This window comes from Myotis lucifugus, unplaced genomic scaffold (genome assembly GCF_000147115.1).
Source record: "Myotis lucifugus unplaced genomic scaffold, Myoluc2.0 scaffold_1318, whole genome shotgun sequence".
NCBI lineage: Eukaryota > Metazoa > Chordata > Mammalia > Chiroptera > Vespertilionidae > Myotis > Myotis lucifugus.
The window spans coordinates 31,221-47,721 of NW_005872366.1; the positions used below are offsets into that span (position 1 = coordinate 31,221).

Below are 16,501 nucleotides of genomic sequence, written 5' to 3' on the forward strand. Positions count from 1 at the left end.
AAGGCACCCAGCCCGCGGTTCTGCTGTACCCCCACCCCCACCCCCACATGAGTGTGTCACAGATATCATCCCCCTGGAGCTGGACCTGGGGGGGGGGGTGCTGGGGCCGAGGGAGATTGGTGAACTAGGGCCTGAAGCCTCCGCTGTGATCCCCTCCCTTCCCGCTAGCCTCCCCTCACCCTCACCCTCACCCTCACCCTCACCCGCCCCGAGGCAGCCTCTCCCCGGCCCCTCGGCCCCTCGTGCAGGGCCCTGCCTCGCGCGCCTGTGGGAGCTTGGTCCTCCGTGGCCCTGGCTTCGGGTTGGCGAGAGGACAGCTTCCTCACGCGCCCTCCTCCCGCAGTGCCCAGCGACCTGACTGCTGAGGAGCGGCAGGAGCTGGAGAACATCCGGCGCCGGAAGCAGGAGCTGCTGGCCGACATCCAGGTAGGCGGCGGCCGCGTCCCCACGCACAGCGCCGGGCAGAGTGGGTGTGGGGAGTCCTTGCTCGGCAGGCGGGCCGGGGGCTCAGGGTGAGGGGTCGGGTGGGTGGGGCGATTCCAGAAGGAGTGGGACCTGCGTCCGGCCTGGCGCTGCCACCTCCTGGGCGAGCGGCTTCAGCACCAGCGTTTCAGTCCCTGAATTCAGTTTCTTCGTCTGTAAGACAAGTGGGAAACACCTGGGGAAGGTGGCCGTCGCTCCGCTGAGCTCCTGGCTGTACAGGGCCCAGCGCAGCTGCTGGTCCCGGAGTCCACAGGCAGCCCCCGGCCCCGTCAGTCAGCCAACCCCCCGGTCAGCCAGACCCCCGGTCAGCCAGCCCCCTGGTCAGCCAGACCCCTGGTCAGCCAGCCCCCCGGTCAGCCAGCCCCCCGGTCAGTCAGCCCCCCAATCAGTCAGCCCCCCGTCAGTCAGGACCCCCGTCAGCCCCCTGTCAGCCAGACCCAGGCCGTGAGCAGTGCTCGCTGGTCCCTTGCAGAGCCACCGTTCAGGGGACTGTCTGGCAGCCGTGCGCAGGGGGTAGTGCTGGGCAGCTGGGCGCGGGGAGGGGCGTGCAGAGAGCAGGCTCCCACTCAGTGCTGCTCAGTGTCTGGTGGTCGCCGCCCTCTCTCTGTTTCCCGTTTCCGATGACGGTGACGCTCGGAGGGCCTTGCCCTGCAGTGACCGTTCTGCTGCAGCCGCTCACCTGCGCGAGGAGGGAAGCAGCACGGGGCGGGCAGCAGGCGGGGCCGCGTTCCCTTCGCTGCCTGGCAGCCCCGGTGGCCTCGGTCCTGTGGCGGCGGCAGCGGGCACGCTCTCTGCGGGCGGAGGGGGGGGGCGCAGGCGTCCCCAGCACCTCCGGCCGTGGCTGTCGGCCTTCATGTGGCCTGAGCGCTGGGACTGGGGGACACGGTGACGCTGTCTGTCTTGCAGAGGCTGAAGGATGAGATAGCAGAAGTGGCCAATGAAATTGAAAACCTGGGCTCCACGGAGGAGAGGTGAGTGTGTCCCGTGGCGGCGGGGGCGCCGCTTCCCACACACACCCCGCCCTGCTGCTCCTCCCAAGCACCGAGGAGGCGCGGGCGCGGGCGGTCGGGAGGGCCGACTGCAGAACTGCCGGTGCCGGCCCTTCGTGCCCTCGCTCCTGCGGAGCTGCCCCCCTGTCGCTGTGTGTGAGGAGCTGCCGTGCCCAGGGCGGGCCCCTCGCGAGCTGTTTGCGCTCCTAACGCGGACCTGACCGCGGGGCCGGTGGCAGTCACGGGCAGAGGGCGAGCGCTGCGGCTGTGCCTCTTCCCGCCCCGTGGAACACGGGGAACGAGAGGGCAGGGGAATGGGGCCCGGCCGCGTGCAGCTGCTGGATCCGTGCTGGGCTGTGTCTAATTCACCCCGGGCTGTTTTCAAGCCTGACGCCCCCTGGCTCCGTCTGCTGGGCTTGGAACGCGTGGGGCGGTGCCAGTGGGTCAGGGAGGCTGCCGGTCCAGGGGCCAGCTCGCCACTCAGCCTCTGGGTGTCAGTTCTAGCTCGCGCCTCCTTCTCGTTTTAAAAAGCTGTAGCTTAGCCGAAACCGGTTTGGCTCAGTGGATAGAGCGTTGGCCTGCGGACTGGAGGGTCCCGGGTTCGATTCCGGTCAAGGGCATGTACCTGGGTTGCGGGCACATCCCCAGTGGGAGATGTGCAGGAGGCAGCTGATCGATGTTTCTCTCTCATCGATGTTTCTAGCTCTCTATCTCTCTCTCCCTTCCTCTCTGTAAAAAATCAATAAAATATATGAGAAAAAAAAAACGCCTCCTTCTCGTTTTAAAAAGCTGTAGCTTAAAATAAACGGGTCCATTGGAGTTCACCAAATGGAAAGTTTCTGCTCTTAAAAAAGATACTGCACAGACAAGGAACACATGTTTGCAATACCTGTATTTGAGGATTTGTATCCAGAATATATACCAGTATATAAAGAATGCATACAACTTGGAAAAAAAGGCAGTCCAAATAAAAAATGGGCAAAAAACTTGAAAAGACACTTTCTCCAAGAGGCTGTGTGCAGTAGACACATGGAAAATGCTCACCACCATTGGTCATAAGAGGCACAACCAGACCTGCCCCGGCTGCCCTCCGCACTCAGGTGGCCGAGGGAAAGAGCCTGGCGGCCTCCTGTCAGGAGGCGAGTGAGGATAAGGGACAGCCACGGGGCCAGCACTGTGGCCGTCTCTCATGCTACACGTGCACCCACACTGTGCCCAGCAGGCCACACGCAGGTGCTTTACTCGGGAAAGGAAGCCTTGTGCAGGGAGGGTCAGAGCATCCTTATCTAAACTAGAGGCCCAATGCACGAATTCCTGCACAGGTGGGGTCTGGCTGGCCCTGCCTCTGATCAGAGTGGGGGAGCCGATCGGGGTTGGAGATGCCTGGGGGGAGGGGCCGCAGGCCATAGGGGTGGTGGTGAGGGCCCATCAGGGGCGGGCTGGCCAGGGGGAGGGGCTGCAGGTAGTTGGCCGGCCAGCCTTGCCCCAGATCGGGGTGGGAGACCAATCTGGGGTGGGGCCGGGTGTGAGGAGGGGCTGCAGGAGGTTGGCTGGCCGACCCCGCCCCCTAATGGGATAGGAGCTGCAGGCGGTTGGCCGGCCCCGCCCCCTATTGGGGTAGGGGGGTGCGATCAGGGGCAGGGCCATCTGGGAGGAGGGGCCTTGGGGGGGGTTGGCTGGCCACCCTGCCCTCAGTTGGGGTGGGAGAGGCTGATCAGGGGTGGGGTGAAGTGGGGAGGGGCCCTGGGAGATTGGCTGGCCGGCCCCACCCCCTGATCTGGCCAGTTGGCTGGCCGCAGTGGACATCATAGTGACCAGTCATTCTGGTTGTTACGGCGTTCCGGTGGCTGGCTTTTCATATAAATTATATAGATAGCCCAAATGGAAATAGTTCAGGGTCTACCGGCAGGAGAAGGGACGAACAGCTGGGGTGACTTCCGCTTCCTGCGGGACGAACATGTGTGAAGACTGGCTGGTAGGAGTTGCACAACTTAGCCAACTGCTGGCCGTCCCAGGGGACTGTAGCCTGGGGTAGTGTGTGGCGTGGGAAGAAGAGGCTAATAAAGTCAGACACTGGGAAGCAGCCCCGAGTGGAAGGAGCACGCGCACGCCCGGTCGGGTGGGGCCTCCTGGGTAGACGGCACACATGCTTCCGGCAGACCCCTCAGAGCCCCGCCTCACCACGAGCGCCTGGGAGCCACGTTGGTCTCCAGACCCTCCCGGTGCCCGGCACTGACGTGGCTGCTGGGGTTGTTTTACAGGAAAAACATGCAGAGGAACAAGCAGGTGGCCATGGGCAGGAAAAAATTTAACATGGACCCTAAAAAGGTAAGAGAGGAGGACGCGTCGGGGCCCCGGGCGTTCAGGTGCTGGTTCCGCTCACCCGCCGTGCGGGCTCAGCCACGGGGTGGCCGGCGCTGTCAGCGGCCGTGTTTATCATAGACGCCCTGCGTCCAGGCCACCACACCCCTCGTCCGTGCCCTCCGGCCTCCTGTCTCGGTGAGCATCACCGCATCTCGGTTGCGTTTTTTAGGGGATCCAGTTCTTGATAGAGAACGACCTGCTGAAGAACACCTGTGAAGACATCGCCCAGTTCTTGTATAAAGGCGAGGGGCTCAACAAGACGGCCATCGGGGACTACCTGGGGGAGAGGTGAGGCCGGGCCACGTAGAAAGCCTCAGGATGCTGGCTTCTCTTTTCACATGTTGTTTTATTAGTGATTTTAGAGAAAGAGGAAGGGAGAGGGAGAGATAGAAACATCGATGAGCGAGATGTCCATCGGCTGCCTCCTGCACACCCCACACTGGGGATGGAGCCCGCAACGGGCCTGTGCCCTGACCGGGAATCGAACCAGTGACCTCTTGGTTCATGGGTCGACTCTCAACCACTGAGCTACACTGGCTGGCTGAGAATGCTGGGCTCTTGATGGCAGTTTGCCCTGAAGCAGCATCATCCTCACAGGCTGAGGGGCGTGGCCCCGGGGGCAGCAGCTGGTGTGAGGGTGCCTCGTCCGCTCATGCAGCAGGCAGAGGAGACGGTGCCTCCTCCCTGGCCCAGTTGCTGCTCCTGAGCTCCTAGGAGGCAGAACTCAGGGGCGTGGAAACTGCCCGGCTGGGGGTGGGGATGGGATGCCCTTGGACTCTAGGGTCTGACACCTGCTTTCCCCACCCCCCCTCTTCCCCCACCCCCATGTCTTGTTTTTCTTGATAGAGACGAGTTTAACATCCAGGTTCTCCACGCGTTTGTGGGCTTACACGAGTTCACCGACCTGAACCTGGTCCAAGCGCTGCGGTGAGTGCAGGCCAGGCGATGCCTGGAAGCGGGGCCAGATCTCAGCTTCTGCCTCCCGGGTGGCCCTGTGGGGTGGCACTGCCTCCCGGGTGACACTGTGGGTGGCACTGCCTTTCCAGGTTGTCACTGTGGGGTGGCACTGCCTCCCGGGTGACACTGTGGGTGGCACTGCCTCCCAGGTGACACTGTGGGGTGGCACTGCCTCCCGGGTGACACTGTGGGTGGCACTGCCTCCCGGGTGACACTGTGGGTGGCACTGCCTCCCAGGTGACACTGTGGGGTGGCACTGCCTCCCGGGTGACACTGTGGGTGGCACTGCCTCCCGGGTGACACTGTGGGTGGCACTGCCTCCCAGGTGACACTGTGGGGTGGCACTGCCTCCCGGGTGACACTGTGGGTGGCACTGCCTCCCGGGTGACACTGTGGGTGGCACTGTCTCCCAGGTGGCCCTGTGGGGTGGCACTGCCTCCCAGGTGGCCCTGTGGGGTGGCACTGCCTCCCGGGTGGCCCTGTGGGGTGGCACTGCCTCCCAGGTGGCCCTGTGGGGTGGCACTGCCTCCCGGGTGACACTGTGGGGAAATGGCAGTGCTGGGCTGGGCTTGTGGGAACCCGGAAGTGCCCTAAGAGGTGCCCTCTGCGGGCGGTGACTGGGATGATGGTGGAAGTGAGGGAACCATGTTGTGTTCAGGGCAAACTTTGCAAAACCTTCCCTCAGGTTCTTCAGTTAATATTCTTTCTGGAGATTGACGTGTATTTAAAATTTGAAGTCTTTCCCAATTTTTAGTTTAGAAAACACTTTAATTTAGCCCTGGAATAGGAAGTAGGTACCTGTGCCCTTCATTTTAGAAAGAGAAAAGTAAACTTTCGTTTTTACTGAACCCGTTCGTTTGTGCTCTCTGAGAAATCACCGTGGGTGTTCTCCCTGCGTGGGGTCTGTGTGCCTCACTTCCTGTGCTGTCACTGAGCGGACAGGTCAGCCTGTGGCCATGGGTCTTGGCTCAAAGGGGCCACCGTGAGGGGCGGGAGAGTCTGGCCTGCACCCCCCCGCCCCCGGAAGCCGGGCTCACCCTACGAGAGCACTGGCCGTGTGTCAGTCCGTGTGCGGTTCTTAGGACAGCCCCTCTTTCATAGGGAAGTGCTGATGCTCACTGCTTCTCGCGCACCGCGCCTGTGCCCGGGACGCAGGGATGTGCGACGGCGCATTGGTGCCCGAGCCGAGTCACTGTCGGGAGCCTTGACCCGCACGTGTCCCTGGGCCTTGGGAGGAAGGTCCCTGGGAAGTGAAGGTGCCCCCGCCCGTGACAGCGTCTCCCTCCCGCAGGCAGTTCCTGTGGAGCTTCCGGCTGCCGGGAGAGGCTCAGAAGATCGACCGGATGATGGAGGCGTTCGCCCAGCGCTACTGCCAGTGCAACCCTGGCGTGTTCCAGTCCACGGGTAGGCGGCCGGTGCGGCGGCCTGCGGGCTCCTCTCGGCGTTCGGGCCTTTGCAGAGAGGGCGGGCGCCTGCCTGAGCACGTCGATGAGGGGGTGTTTGCAGCAGGAAAAAGTAGGAAACCCCCCAGAAACCCAGCCACAGGGAGGAGGCGTATAAATTGTGGTCTCTTTTAAAAATCATGTTTTAAAAGTTCTTAATTGACATAGGAAAATGCTAATGAGATCGGGACTCAAACTACGTGCCTGTTGTAATTCCAGTTTAGTCCCAGCGTGGCTCAGTAGGACACTGGCCATGTGACTGCTGGAGCTGGAGGGCCGTGTAGACGGGAGTGAATGCAGTAGGTGCCCGCCAGGCGGGGGAGGATCCTGGCGGATTTTCTCTCACGCGCGGGGCGTGGTTCTCCCGGTGCTCTGAGGGTGCCGTTCGTTACGGTCTGAGAAAGGGGGCCCCTTTGAGTCCTGGACACTCTCCCGGGGCGGCCCAGCTGCCCAGTACCCAGTGCCAGGCACCACCGTGTCCCGGCCTCAACGCCACCGCATGCCCTGCTCCTTCGTGGGCACCTCTGAGCGCCTCTCCGCTTCTCTCTAGACACGTGCTATGTCCTCTCGTTCGCCATCATCATGCTGAACACCAGCCTGCACAACCCCAACGTCAAAGACAAGCCCACAGCGGAGAGGTTCATCGCCATGAACCGCGGCATCAACGACGGCGGGGACCTGCCCGAGGAGCTGCTCCGGGTGAGTGCCGTCGGGGCGTGTCCTCGGCTGAGTGCGCGTTCCCTGCGGAGGAGCCGTGGGAGGGAAGCTGGCGGGGACCGGCTTTCTCTCCTGGGCTGGCCCGAGGCTCGTCCTTTCTTTGTCTCCGGAGTCGCCCGAGGCAGGAGCTGTTTCTTCTGTTCTTGTTGCCCAGAGGCGTGGGGTGCAGGGTGCTGGTGGGGGTGAGGCTCGAGGAGGGAGGAAGTGTTTCTAGAACCAGAGGGAAGCGGTGCTGTCTCTCCCAGAACCTCTACGAGAGCATCAAAAACGAGCCCTTCAAAATCCCGGAGGACGACGGGAACGACCTCACTCACACCTTCTTCAACCCGGACCGCGAGGGCTGGCTCCTGAAGCTCGGTGAGGACCCTCCGCTCAGCCCGACTCAGCCCGTGAGGGCGCGCGCACATGCGCGCACATGCGTGGGAACACGGGTGGGCACGGAGGCACTGTGGAGGGCCTTCGGGAGGCATCCATACTGTTACCACGAAACCCACCTCCAGAAGGAAATGGAAGCCATTCAGTGCCCCAGGGGACGCCAGAGTGTGGGGGGGACTTCCCTCTCCATGAAACAGCCGCGTGCATTTGCACCCCACGCGCCGGGTCCTTCCTCTTCCCCGCCCCCTCTCGCTCACTGGCGGTGGCCAGCTGCGTCCATCTCTACTTCCCATCACACACGTGCACCCTGCACCCCCAGCATCATCATGCTCTGCATCTGGCTCACGGGCGTGTGCATGGCGAACCTCGGCCCGGCTGCGTGCACCCCGCAGCACCCCCAACCCAGCCACGCTAATGCCCTCCATGCAGAAAACAAGTTACTCCTCCTCCCTGGGCGCCCGTGAGCTCGATGGCCGAGCCGTGGCCGGGAAGGGGCTGAGTGACCAGGAGGGAGAAGGGAGGGGCTTCCACGCCGTGGCCGCGTGATGGTTTCATCAACCGTCCAGAGCCCAGAGGAGCCTGAGGGGCGAGGTCAGGGATTGGCCGCTGAGAGTGCTCTGTTCTGCCTCGGCCTTGGCCTTGGCGAGCCCGGGCCCCACACTGTCAGGGCGTCGGTAGCGGGTCCTGCCCCCCATTGCAGCTGCCCGGGAGGCGGGAAGTCGAGGTCGCTCAGCCGCTGCTGACCCACCTGGGAGCGCGCGCTGGTGGGACGGCGGCAGGGCCTCCATTTCCTCTGAAAGCACCGCCCAGCCCGTGTTTGTGCCTCATGACTCGCCCGTGCGCTCCTACAGCTGCGGGAGTCCTGGGCTCCTGACTGAGCCAGCGCTCCGTCCACCTCTAGCCCGTGGGTCCTGAGGTTCAGGCTCTCGCTTACCGACCACAGAGGCAGCCACGCCGCTCTGCGCCCTCCGCGCCACGTGGCTCGGGTGTAAAGGGAGCTGCTGGGAAGGGAACGGCACGTGCATCTGCATGTGCGTCCCTCCAGCAAGGTTTGTGTCAGTGCTGATGCGGGGCCAGGGAGCTAGCGTGGCCAGCGTGGCCGAGATTAGATCAGCAAAGGGTCGCCTCGGTGCTTGTACCAGGACACACAAATGCACGAGGCTCCCCGTGTTTTTTGAAAAGAAAAGTTGAAGCGTGGTCTCACTTGTTAGGTCACTGCATTCCTTTCCCAAAGCCCCACCACCTCGTCCTCGGGGCTTCACAGCTGCCTGGCGTGGTGTGTGTGTCCGTCTCGCCACAGAACGTGTACTCTTGTGTACACACGCACAGAGCATGCATGGGTCTGCGTGTGCGTTCTCACACACACTAAACAGTGCCACCCGCGGAGGGAAGTCCACTCCCCCGTCTCCTCGCTCTGCTGGGGGCGCTGGACCCCAAACTGCGGCCGCTTCATGAGAGCTGATGGGGGGCCCGTGGGGGCAGGTTTCGGCAATGCCTGGGATCCCCTTTCCCGTGGGGCGTGGCCAGGCAGCAGCACGCCGGGGGCCATGTTTGCCCCCAGCCCCGCACCCCTCCCCCAGCAGCCGTGAATGACTAATACGTTGCACTAAGGAGGTGGATTTGATTTCTTTGTTTTAATTTTCTTTTCTCCCTCGTTTGTATGTTTCCATGGTTTTGGCTCCTTTTCCTTGCCCCAAACTCCAGGAGGTATGTAACCCCTCGCCCTGCTCGCGCTCTGCCCAGCGCTGTGACTGCTGCAGCCTCTGGCTTTGTTACTCGGTGGCCTGTTTTAGTTGCTGGTGGTAGTGTTAATGCCGCTTCTAACTTCGCGTACAGTCCCTGGGGAACTGGGCAGGTCCGGTCCGTTGAGGAGTGGCCCCGGGCCAGGCAGGGAGGCGCCAGGGGCAGTCGCTGCCCTGCGGGCGGCAGTGCGAGAAGCCAGGGGACCCCGGCTCCTCCTTGGCCACGCAGGGCTGTGTGGTGGGATCCAGCGCCCTTGCTGAGAAAGTCACCCCCACAGTGGAGAGGGGCGTCTGACGCCCAGAGCTGGGCTCCATCCGCTGTGCCAGGGGCACCTGGGGGATGTGCTTCCTAAACGCAGGATGCCGCCCAGGGAGACTGAACGGAGACAGAACAGGACGCCCGGACGCCCCTTTGCTCAAGTCCTAGGTGTCGGGAGGGCGTTCCAACCTTGGCTCTGTTTTTTATATTTTTATTATTAAAATATTTTTAAAAATATGTACGTATTGGTTTCAGAGAGAGGAAGGGAGAGGAGAGAGAGAGAGAAACATCAACGATGAGAGAGCTGCCTCCTGCACGCTCCGCACTGGTGATCCAGCCCACAACCCGGGCCTGTGTGCTGACTGGGGATCGAGCTGGTGACCTCCTGGTTCATAGGTCGACTCTCAGCCACAGCCACCGGCCGGGCTTGGCTCTGTTTTTAGTCTTGTTTTTCTCCCTCCTTTTTTTCAATGAGTCGTCATTAAACACCCCAGATCGGCCTTAGTTAGTTGTCGGGGTCCCCCTGCACGTGCTGGTTTGGGGAACGTGCTTTTCCCAGGCAAGGAGCTCCTCAGGCGTCGGCTCAGCTCGACGTGGCAGAGCCGCCCAGAGAAAGGGCCACCGAGCAGTGACGTATGACAGCGCTGGGGACTGGCAGCGGCCTCTGCCTCCCCTCGGGCGGGACTGTGAGCGGCGTGGCCCTGTGAGTTCCACAGGGACTGTCCTAGGTGCGCACTGACCTGTCTGCTTGTCCCACTCTGCTCCTTCCCACGCAGTGTCCCCCTGGGACGCAGTGGAGCTGCCGGGCAGAGTCTGACGCCGCAGGTGCTCAGGGAACGCCCGGCTTTTCCGTCGGGGAGGCTCCCGGCTTTGCTTTTGCTGCTAGACTCCCCCTCCCCCTGGCATTGACCTCCCATGGCCTCCTGAGCCCCAAGTCCCGGGGGTCCCGCGAGGGAAGTGCATGGTCAGCAGCGAGGGGCCAGGTGTCCTGGGTGCTGAGCCCTGTGTGGGGATGGAGGCCCAAGGGGCAGAAGAGCTGAGTTCTCGGACCCCAAGATGGGCAGGGGGTCCTTTTTACATCCAAACAGCTCCAGTTCTAAGGAAATCGTGTCTCCCCTTCCTCATGCCCTCGGTCTGCCCAGCCTTCCCATTCCCACGTGCATGTCACATCTCCATCCATGGCCGCTCACCCTCGCCTTCGGGACCAGAGGCACGCGCTCACGTACCCGCACCGCTGTGGGGAGAGGGCCAGCCTGCCCGACCCAGCACAGGGCGGGTGGCCAATCCCGCCCCTGGCCGAGGCTGTGCCATTCAGACCTCGGTGCCAGTGGTCAGCCCTCCTTCCTCCCCCCCCCCTTCCTCCCTGGAGGGAGCTCAGGGAGGAAGTCTCCTGCACAGAGCCCACCCTGCACAGGGACCTAAACTGCAGGCTTTCTTCACCCGCAGGCACCTCCTTGTGGTGGGAAACGCTGCCCCAAACCCCCGTCTCTCTGCGAGGAGGGAGGAGAGAGCAGGGCACACGGAGGCCCTCGCCTTCTGTGCAGATTGGGGAAGTTATGCTCTGCGCTCCGTAGTGATGTGCTGGCGGACAGGCTGTGCCTCCCACTTAGAGAGCCACGCGTGTCTGCACTGAGGCCTCTGGGTCATGGTGTAGGCTCATGCGCAGCGAACTTTCCCTCCACTTACGTCAATTGGAGGGAAAAGGATGGTCGTGGTCGTGCCCGAGGCAGGAGGGCTTGTCCACGCAGCCAGGCCAGTCTCCCTCCCGGCCACCTCCCCAGGACGTCGAGCCACTTGCGTGTTTCTAGCTGAGGACAAGGGCGCCCCCAGCTCGCAGCGGCACTCGGTGCTCAGGAGGCCGTCTGCTTGTTGCTGCAAGTCTCCTGTGACACGCCCTGCTGCCGGGAGCCCCCCGGTGAGGACACTGGTCCGGAGGCGGGAGCTGGTGCGTTCATGGCCCCAGGAAGGTGTGGTCCCACGTCCAGGAGAGCTGGTTCCATGGCGACAGGATGACGTCCTCCTCCCCTCCCCCCTCCGGTGCAGCAGCTCCACGCGGGGCTGATGGTGGACGGGCTGGCCCTCTCCCCTCGTTTTGTGTGAGAGAAGCTCCCAGCCCCAGTCAGACCTGCGCGGCGACCCTCGCGTCCCGGCTCCCCCCCCCCCACCCCGCGCTCATCCTCATCGCTGTCCTGGCCTGGTCTCGGGCGCCGCCTCGCTTGCTTGCTGTGCTTGTACCACACACTTGCACTCGTGAAAGGTGCTTCTGTCTGGCTCTGTCTTGTCACCGATGTCAGCCTTGCCATGGTCTTCGTGTCCCCTGGGCCTGCCCTCGCTTCCTCCTCGCCCGGAGGGGGCTGCGTGCTGCGGGCCGCCCTGCCCAGCGCCTCCCGTCCCACACGCGTCTCTTCTTGTTCTCAGGTGGCCGGGTAAAGACCTGGAAACGCCGCTGGTTCATCCTGACCGACAACTGCCTGTACTACTTTGAGTACACGACGGTGAGCTGCCGCTGGCGCCTGCGCCTGGGGCCAGGCTGTCAGCTGTCTGTCTGGCTGTGTGTCACCTGTCTGGCTGTCTGTGTGTCAGCTGTCTGTCTGTGTGGAGCTGTCTGGCTGGCTGTCTGTGTGTCAGCTGTCTGTCTGTGTGTCAGCTGTCTGGCTGTGTGTCACCTGGCTGTCTGTGTGTCAGCTGTCTGGCTGTGTGTCACCTGGCTGTCTGTGTGGAGCTGTCTGTCTGGCTGTCTGTGTGGAGCTGTCTGTCTGTGTGGAGCTGTCTGGCTGGCTGTGTGTCACCTGTCTGGCTGTCTGGCTGTATGTAGTTACTTGTGGGATCACCAGCTCCTCTGAGCTTGGAAGCCCAGCAGGAGGGCCAGAGAGGGGGCAACAAGGTTGCTGTGTCCTGGGCAGGAGCTGAGGTGCCCGTGTGGGCCCTGGGTGAGTTGTCACGAGGCGCTCTGTTTGAGGAGAGGCGGTGATGAGCGGATAATGCCCTGGGACACAGCTCTAGCGCTGGCCCTGGAGCTCCTCGGACTCCAGCACTGAGGCCTGAACGATGAGCAGGGCAGGCAGAGGCACCCGTGTTCCGTGTAAAGCGCCGCCTCTTCCCGCCGAGGGCCAGCCACGGCTCCTGCGGGATCTGTTGGAGCCCTGAGCGTGCTCTTTGCCGGGGCCCCTGGTGATGGGGACGCAGGTGGGGTACTGAGACGGCGCCCATGGGGTTTCGGACCCTGTCCTGGTGTGAGCATCGATGTGGGCCCAGCTGAGGCGGGAGAAGGCGGGAGAAGGCCCATGGGGGTGTGTGGAGCCGGGTGTCGCCCACCGAGGCTAAGCTCTCAACCCCCGCAGGACAAGGAGCCCCGGGGCATCATCCCGCTGGAGAACCTGAGCATCCGGGAGGTGGAGGACTCCAAGAAGCCAGTGAGTACTTGCGGTGAGCGTGGGGGCGGCAGGCGTGGCGCAGCTCTTCACCGAGCAGGACAGGGCCAGGTCACGTAGAAGACGCCGCGGAAGAGGACGCGTGCCTCGGATTTAGTGTTCGGGCCGAAGCCCTCAGTAGCTTCTTGGTTCTTCCACCTGCTGAGCGTCACTCACTGACCATCCACGGGTGGGTCGTCCCTCCCCAGGGGCAGCGGCACTCGGTCGGCGGCCTGGCGGGAGCGGTGGGCCTCGGACGTCATGGCCTTGCTGCTGGCTCCGCCTTCGTCCAGGCACCCGTAGAGCTGCTTGTCTGGGGGTCTGCCCAGGGGTCTGGTTAGACGCAGCCTGCAGCCTCAGCATCCACGCCGGCCCCTCGCTGCCCCAGGAGCACGCGCGGCCTGTTGCGGGTCTGCGTGGAGGCTCGGGGCGAGGTCATTGCTGCGTGCTCAGCATCGCTTAGACGACCGCTCTGGTTGCAGAACTGCTTCGAGCTATACATCCCGGACAGTAAGGACCAGGTCATCAAGGCCTGCAAGACGGAGGCGGATGGGCGCGTGGTGGAGGGCAACCACACCGTGTACCGCATCTCCGCCCCGACGCCCGAGGAGAAGGAGGAGTGGATCAGACGCATCAGGTAGCGCCCGCGCCCGCCCGCTTTCCCGCCCGGGTGCTCCTGGCTCTGAAGCCCTGGGAGTGCGATGGGGACCGCAGGTCACTTTCCTGGGTCCCAGCACTCGGACCTGGCTTTCCCAGGCGACCTCCCAGCCCAAGGGGAGCGGGGCCAGGAGCCCTTCTCAGGGCTGGTCTTCTCAGGTCTTCGGCAGCAGGTCTCGTGTTCACGGTGGCAGCTCTGGTGGTCGGGGTCGTTGTGTTTTGTCATTTCTGAGTCCCATTTACAGATGAGGAAACTGGGGCCCATCGAGGAAAACCTGTTGGCCTGAAGCCCCGTAGCTGGGGGGGCGGGTGGGGGAGGCTCACTCACGTTCCTGCCGGCAGGAGAGGTGATCACAGGACAGGCTTGCTCCCCCGTTCTGCCTGCGAAGCCTGTTAGGGCGCTGCCGTGCCCCCAGGCGAGCTGCTGCTTCTCTCCGGGCACGGCCTCCTGCGCACGGCCTCGCCTCGCTCTCCCCTCCCGCACCTCGTCCGTCAGCTGTGCCCCAAGTGCTCCCTGAGCGTCTCCCTGTGACGGCCTTTCTCCCCTGGAGACCAGGGAGGCCACACTGACTCGAGGCCCGAGGAGTCTGAAGTCCTTGCCTGGTCCCGTGGGAGGGGCGGTGTCCGCGAGGCCCGCCTGTCCGGAGGTCTGGTGCTCTGTAGTCTTTGCCCTTTTGGCGGCATCTCCACTAAAGCCAGCGCCATGCGGGCCAGCAAGCTGTGAGCAAACGACACCCCTCAACCTCGGGGGTCCCCTCGGGACACGCTGCAGGCACTGCCCGTTCTGCATCCCCAAGGAGCCCTGGGGACATGGCTCACCACAGCGTCGCTGGTGAACGGCCCTGCTCGCAGGAGCTGGCACTTACCGGTCAGGGCAGAGCCGGCACATGGCCGCCGCTTCTCTGGAAAAGCGAGTTCAGATTCAGCCCTTCCGAGCACGACCGGCTCGGCCTGGAAAATGCGGGACGTGAGGGCAGCTCGGCAGGCACTCGCGCTGCCCCTCCGGTCCTGGGCCCAGTGCCGGGCCCGGGTTATGGAGCGAGTAGTGCAGGCACTCCAAGTGACCTGGGCCCGGCCAGCGTGGCTCAGTGGTTGAGCATTGACCTAGGAACCAGGTCATGGTTCCATTCCTGGTCAGGGCACAAGCCCGGGTCACTGGCTCGATCCCCAGTGCGGGGTGTGCAGGAGGCAGCTGATTGACGGTTCTCTCATCATTGATGTCTCTCTCCCTCTCTCCCTTCCTCTCCGAAATCAATAAACACATTTAAATAGACGCGGGGCAGGCCTGGCCGCCCTGTGAAAGCACCAGGTGCAGCTGGGTGGCTGGATCGCGGCGTCACTGCCCTGACGGATGCCAGCTGCCATCAGGGACTGAGCCACACGCTTGTCTTCCCGAGTTAGACCACAGCTGAGAGAATGCGCCCCGTCCGGCCCTGGAGCACCCCCGCTGGCTCATTGCCTGCACCACGTGTCCCTTAGCTGTCATGCGGACACAGCGGGCGGGCGACACGGGCACAGGGGTCCTCGCCCTTCCTCAGCCTCTCCGCCCCCTTTCTGTTCCAGGGCCGCCATCAGCAGGGACCCCTTCTACGAGATGCTGGCCGCGCGCAAGAAGAAAGTGTCCTCCACCAAGAGACACTGAGCGCGGACGGCGCGCCCTGCCTCCTGCTTCAGCTTCGCCGTGGGTTTCGAGTGGGAGCCGGCAGGCGGGCCGCTGGGAGAGGGGCCTGAGCTCCGTGCAGAGCCCCGCGCAGTCTCTGCTCAGCGGCCGCGGCCGAGCCCCGGGGACAGTGCCGCTCGGGGTTTCCCGGGAGGAAGCCTCCAGCCCCGCTCAGGACCCGTGCCTCTGCCTAGTGTTACACGTGAGAAAGCGCATGGAAGAGAAGCCACGTCCTATAAAGTATATTTTTTTTGTTTTTAAAGAAAAAGATGAAGCAGAGCTGTCCACGTGCTTCCTGCCTGTCGGGCAGGTGTGGGCCCTGGGCCGGCGGCAGAGCAGCAACAGGGACGTGGACCTGGCGCACCGTCTGGGTGTGTCCCAGGCACCAGGAGTGCCGAGCGGTGAGAACCTGCCAGGTACTCCTGCCGCTCGTCCCTTGGCAGCCACGCCTGCTGGGCTTCAGAACAGAAAGCGTTTTTCTGCGCTGAATCCTAATAACCAAAACCGCGGCGGCCCAGAGCCCGGTGACCGGCATCCCTGTGGCTCTGCCTCCCCCCGGCTGCGCCGTCCTGTGCACACCTCCTCCCTGGTCAGCCCGCGGGGCAGGGGAACAGGGCGGGCAGGCGGCCTGTGCTGTGGCTTCGCTGTCCCTTCTGACAGGGAGGGGCCCGCCCTCCGGCCTGTGGGGTGAAGGGCTGGAGCAGCCTGGCCCTGCTTCTCTCAGGGACCGGCTCCTGTCGCCTGCAGGCCCGACGGGAGGGCGCTCGCATCTCTGGAATTCACTTTTGGAAAAGGGGCTGGTGGGAGCGGCGGGGGCTGGGGCCCTCCCCTTGGGACAGGTCCTCCCTGGATGGCTTCCGGAGCCGTGAAGGCTCAGGCCGCGCGGGAAGCCCAGGCCTCCTGGGGGCGCAGCCCTCCCCGCCGGGCATCAGTATTAGTCTATTTATCGGAGCTGTAAATTATCATGTACAGTTTTTCTCCTTTCAGATTATTTTGTATTTGTTTAAAAAAAGTTTGTCAAAATATAAAATATAAAGAAATGACTGAAAGCTGTTGACAGGGTTTTTAAAGAATTATAATTATTATTCCAATTGTTTTTGTTTGGTTGGGTTTTTTCTTTGTAAACTAGCGCCAAGGAAGTGCAGCAAATAAACTCCAGTCTGCCCAGAGCGCGTGGCCATCTGGGTTCTGTCTGTCCCCCCTCGCCCCTTCCCCGCCTCCTGCCTCCCACAGACCTGACTCCCCTTGCGAGTCCCTCCTCCTTCTCCCTGGGCTGCTTCTGCCCCCTCACCCCAGCTGTGTCCCTGTCAGCACCTGGCTGCCCCCCACCACCACCACCACACTCCCCCGCCGCACGGGCAGTTGGAAAGTAACGCTCTCAATTGCACCGCCTGCCGAGTTTCCCATAATCGAGTTTATTCCATAGCAGCGTCTCCTCCAAAACCG

General features: G+C 63.2%; 1 protein-coding gene across 1 annotated transcript in view; it reads left to right on the forward strand.

Moving 5' to 3' along the window:
* CYTH1 (cytohesin 1) overlaps nucleotides 1–16,224 on the forward strand; it is a 28,720-nt gene extending 12,496 nt beyond the window's left edge. The window contains exons 2-13 of the mRNA XM_006107649.3: nucleotides 344–426; nucleotides 1,390–1,454; nucleotides 3,734–3,800; nucleotides 4,006–4,124; nucleotides 4,683–4,763; nucleotides 6,085–6,197; nucleotides 6,786–6,934; nucleotides 7,198–7,309; nucleotides 11,747–11,823; nucleotides 12,670–12,741; nucleotides 13,221–13,375; nucleotides 14,959–16,224. Of these exons, the coding sequence (XP_006107711.1) occupies nucleotides 344–426; nucleotides 1,390–1,454; nucleotides 3,734–3,800; nucleotides 4,006–4,124; nucleotides 4,683–4,763; nucleotides 6,085–6,197; nucleotides 6,786–6,934; nucleotides 7,198–7,309; nucleotides 11,747–11,823; nucleotides 12,670–12,741; nucleotides 13,221–13,375; nucleotides 14,959–15,037 (1,172 nt within the window). The 3' untranslated portion in view covers nucleotides 15,038–16,224. The remainder of the gene's footprint in view (nucleotides 1–343; nucleotides 427–1,389; nucleotides 1,455–3,733; nucleotides 3,801–4,005; nucleotides 4,125–4,682; nucleotides 4,764–6,084; nucleotides 6,198–6,785; nucleotides 6,935–7,197; nucleotides 7,310–11,746; nucleotides 11,824–12,669; nucleotides 12,742–13,220; nucleotides 13,376–14,958) is intronic.
* Nucleotides 16,225–16,501: the final 277 nt, after the last annotated feature.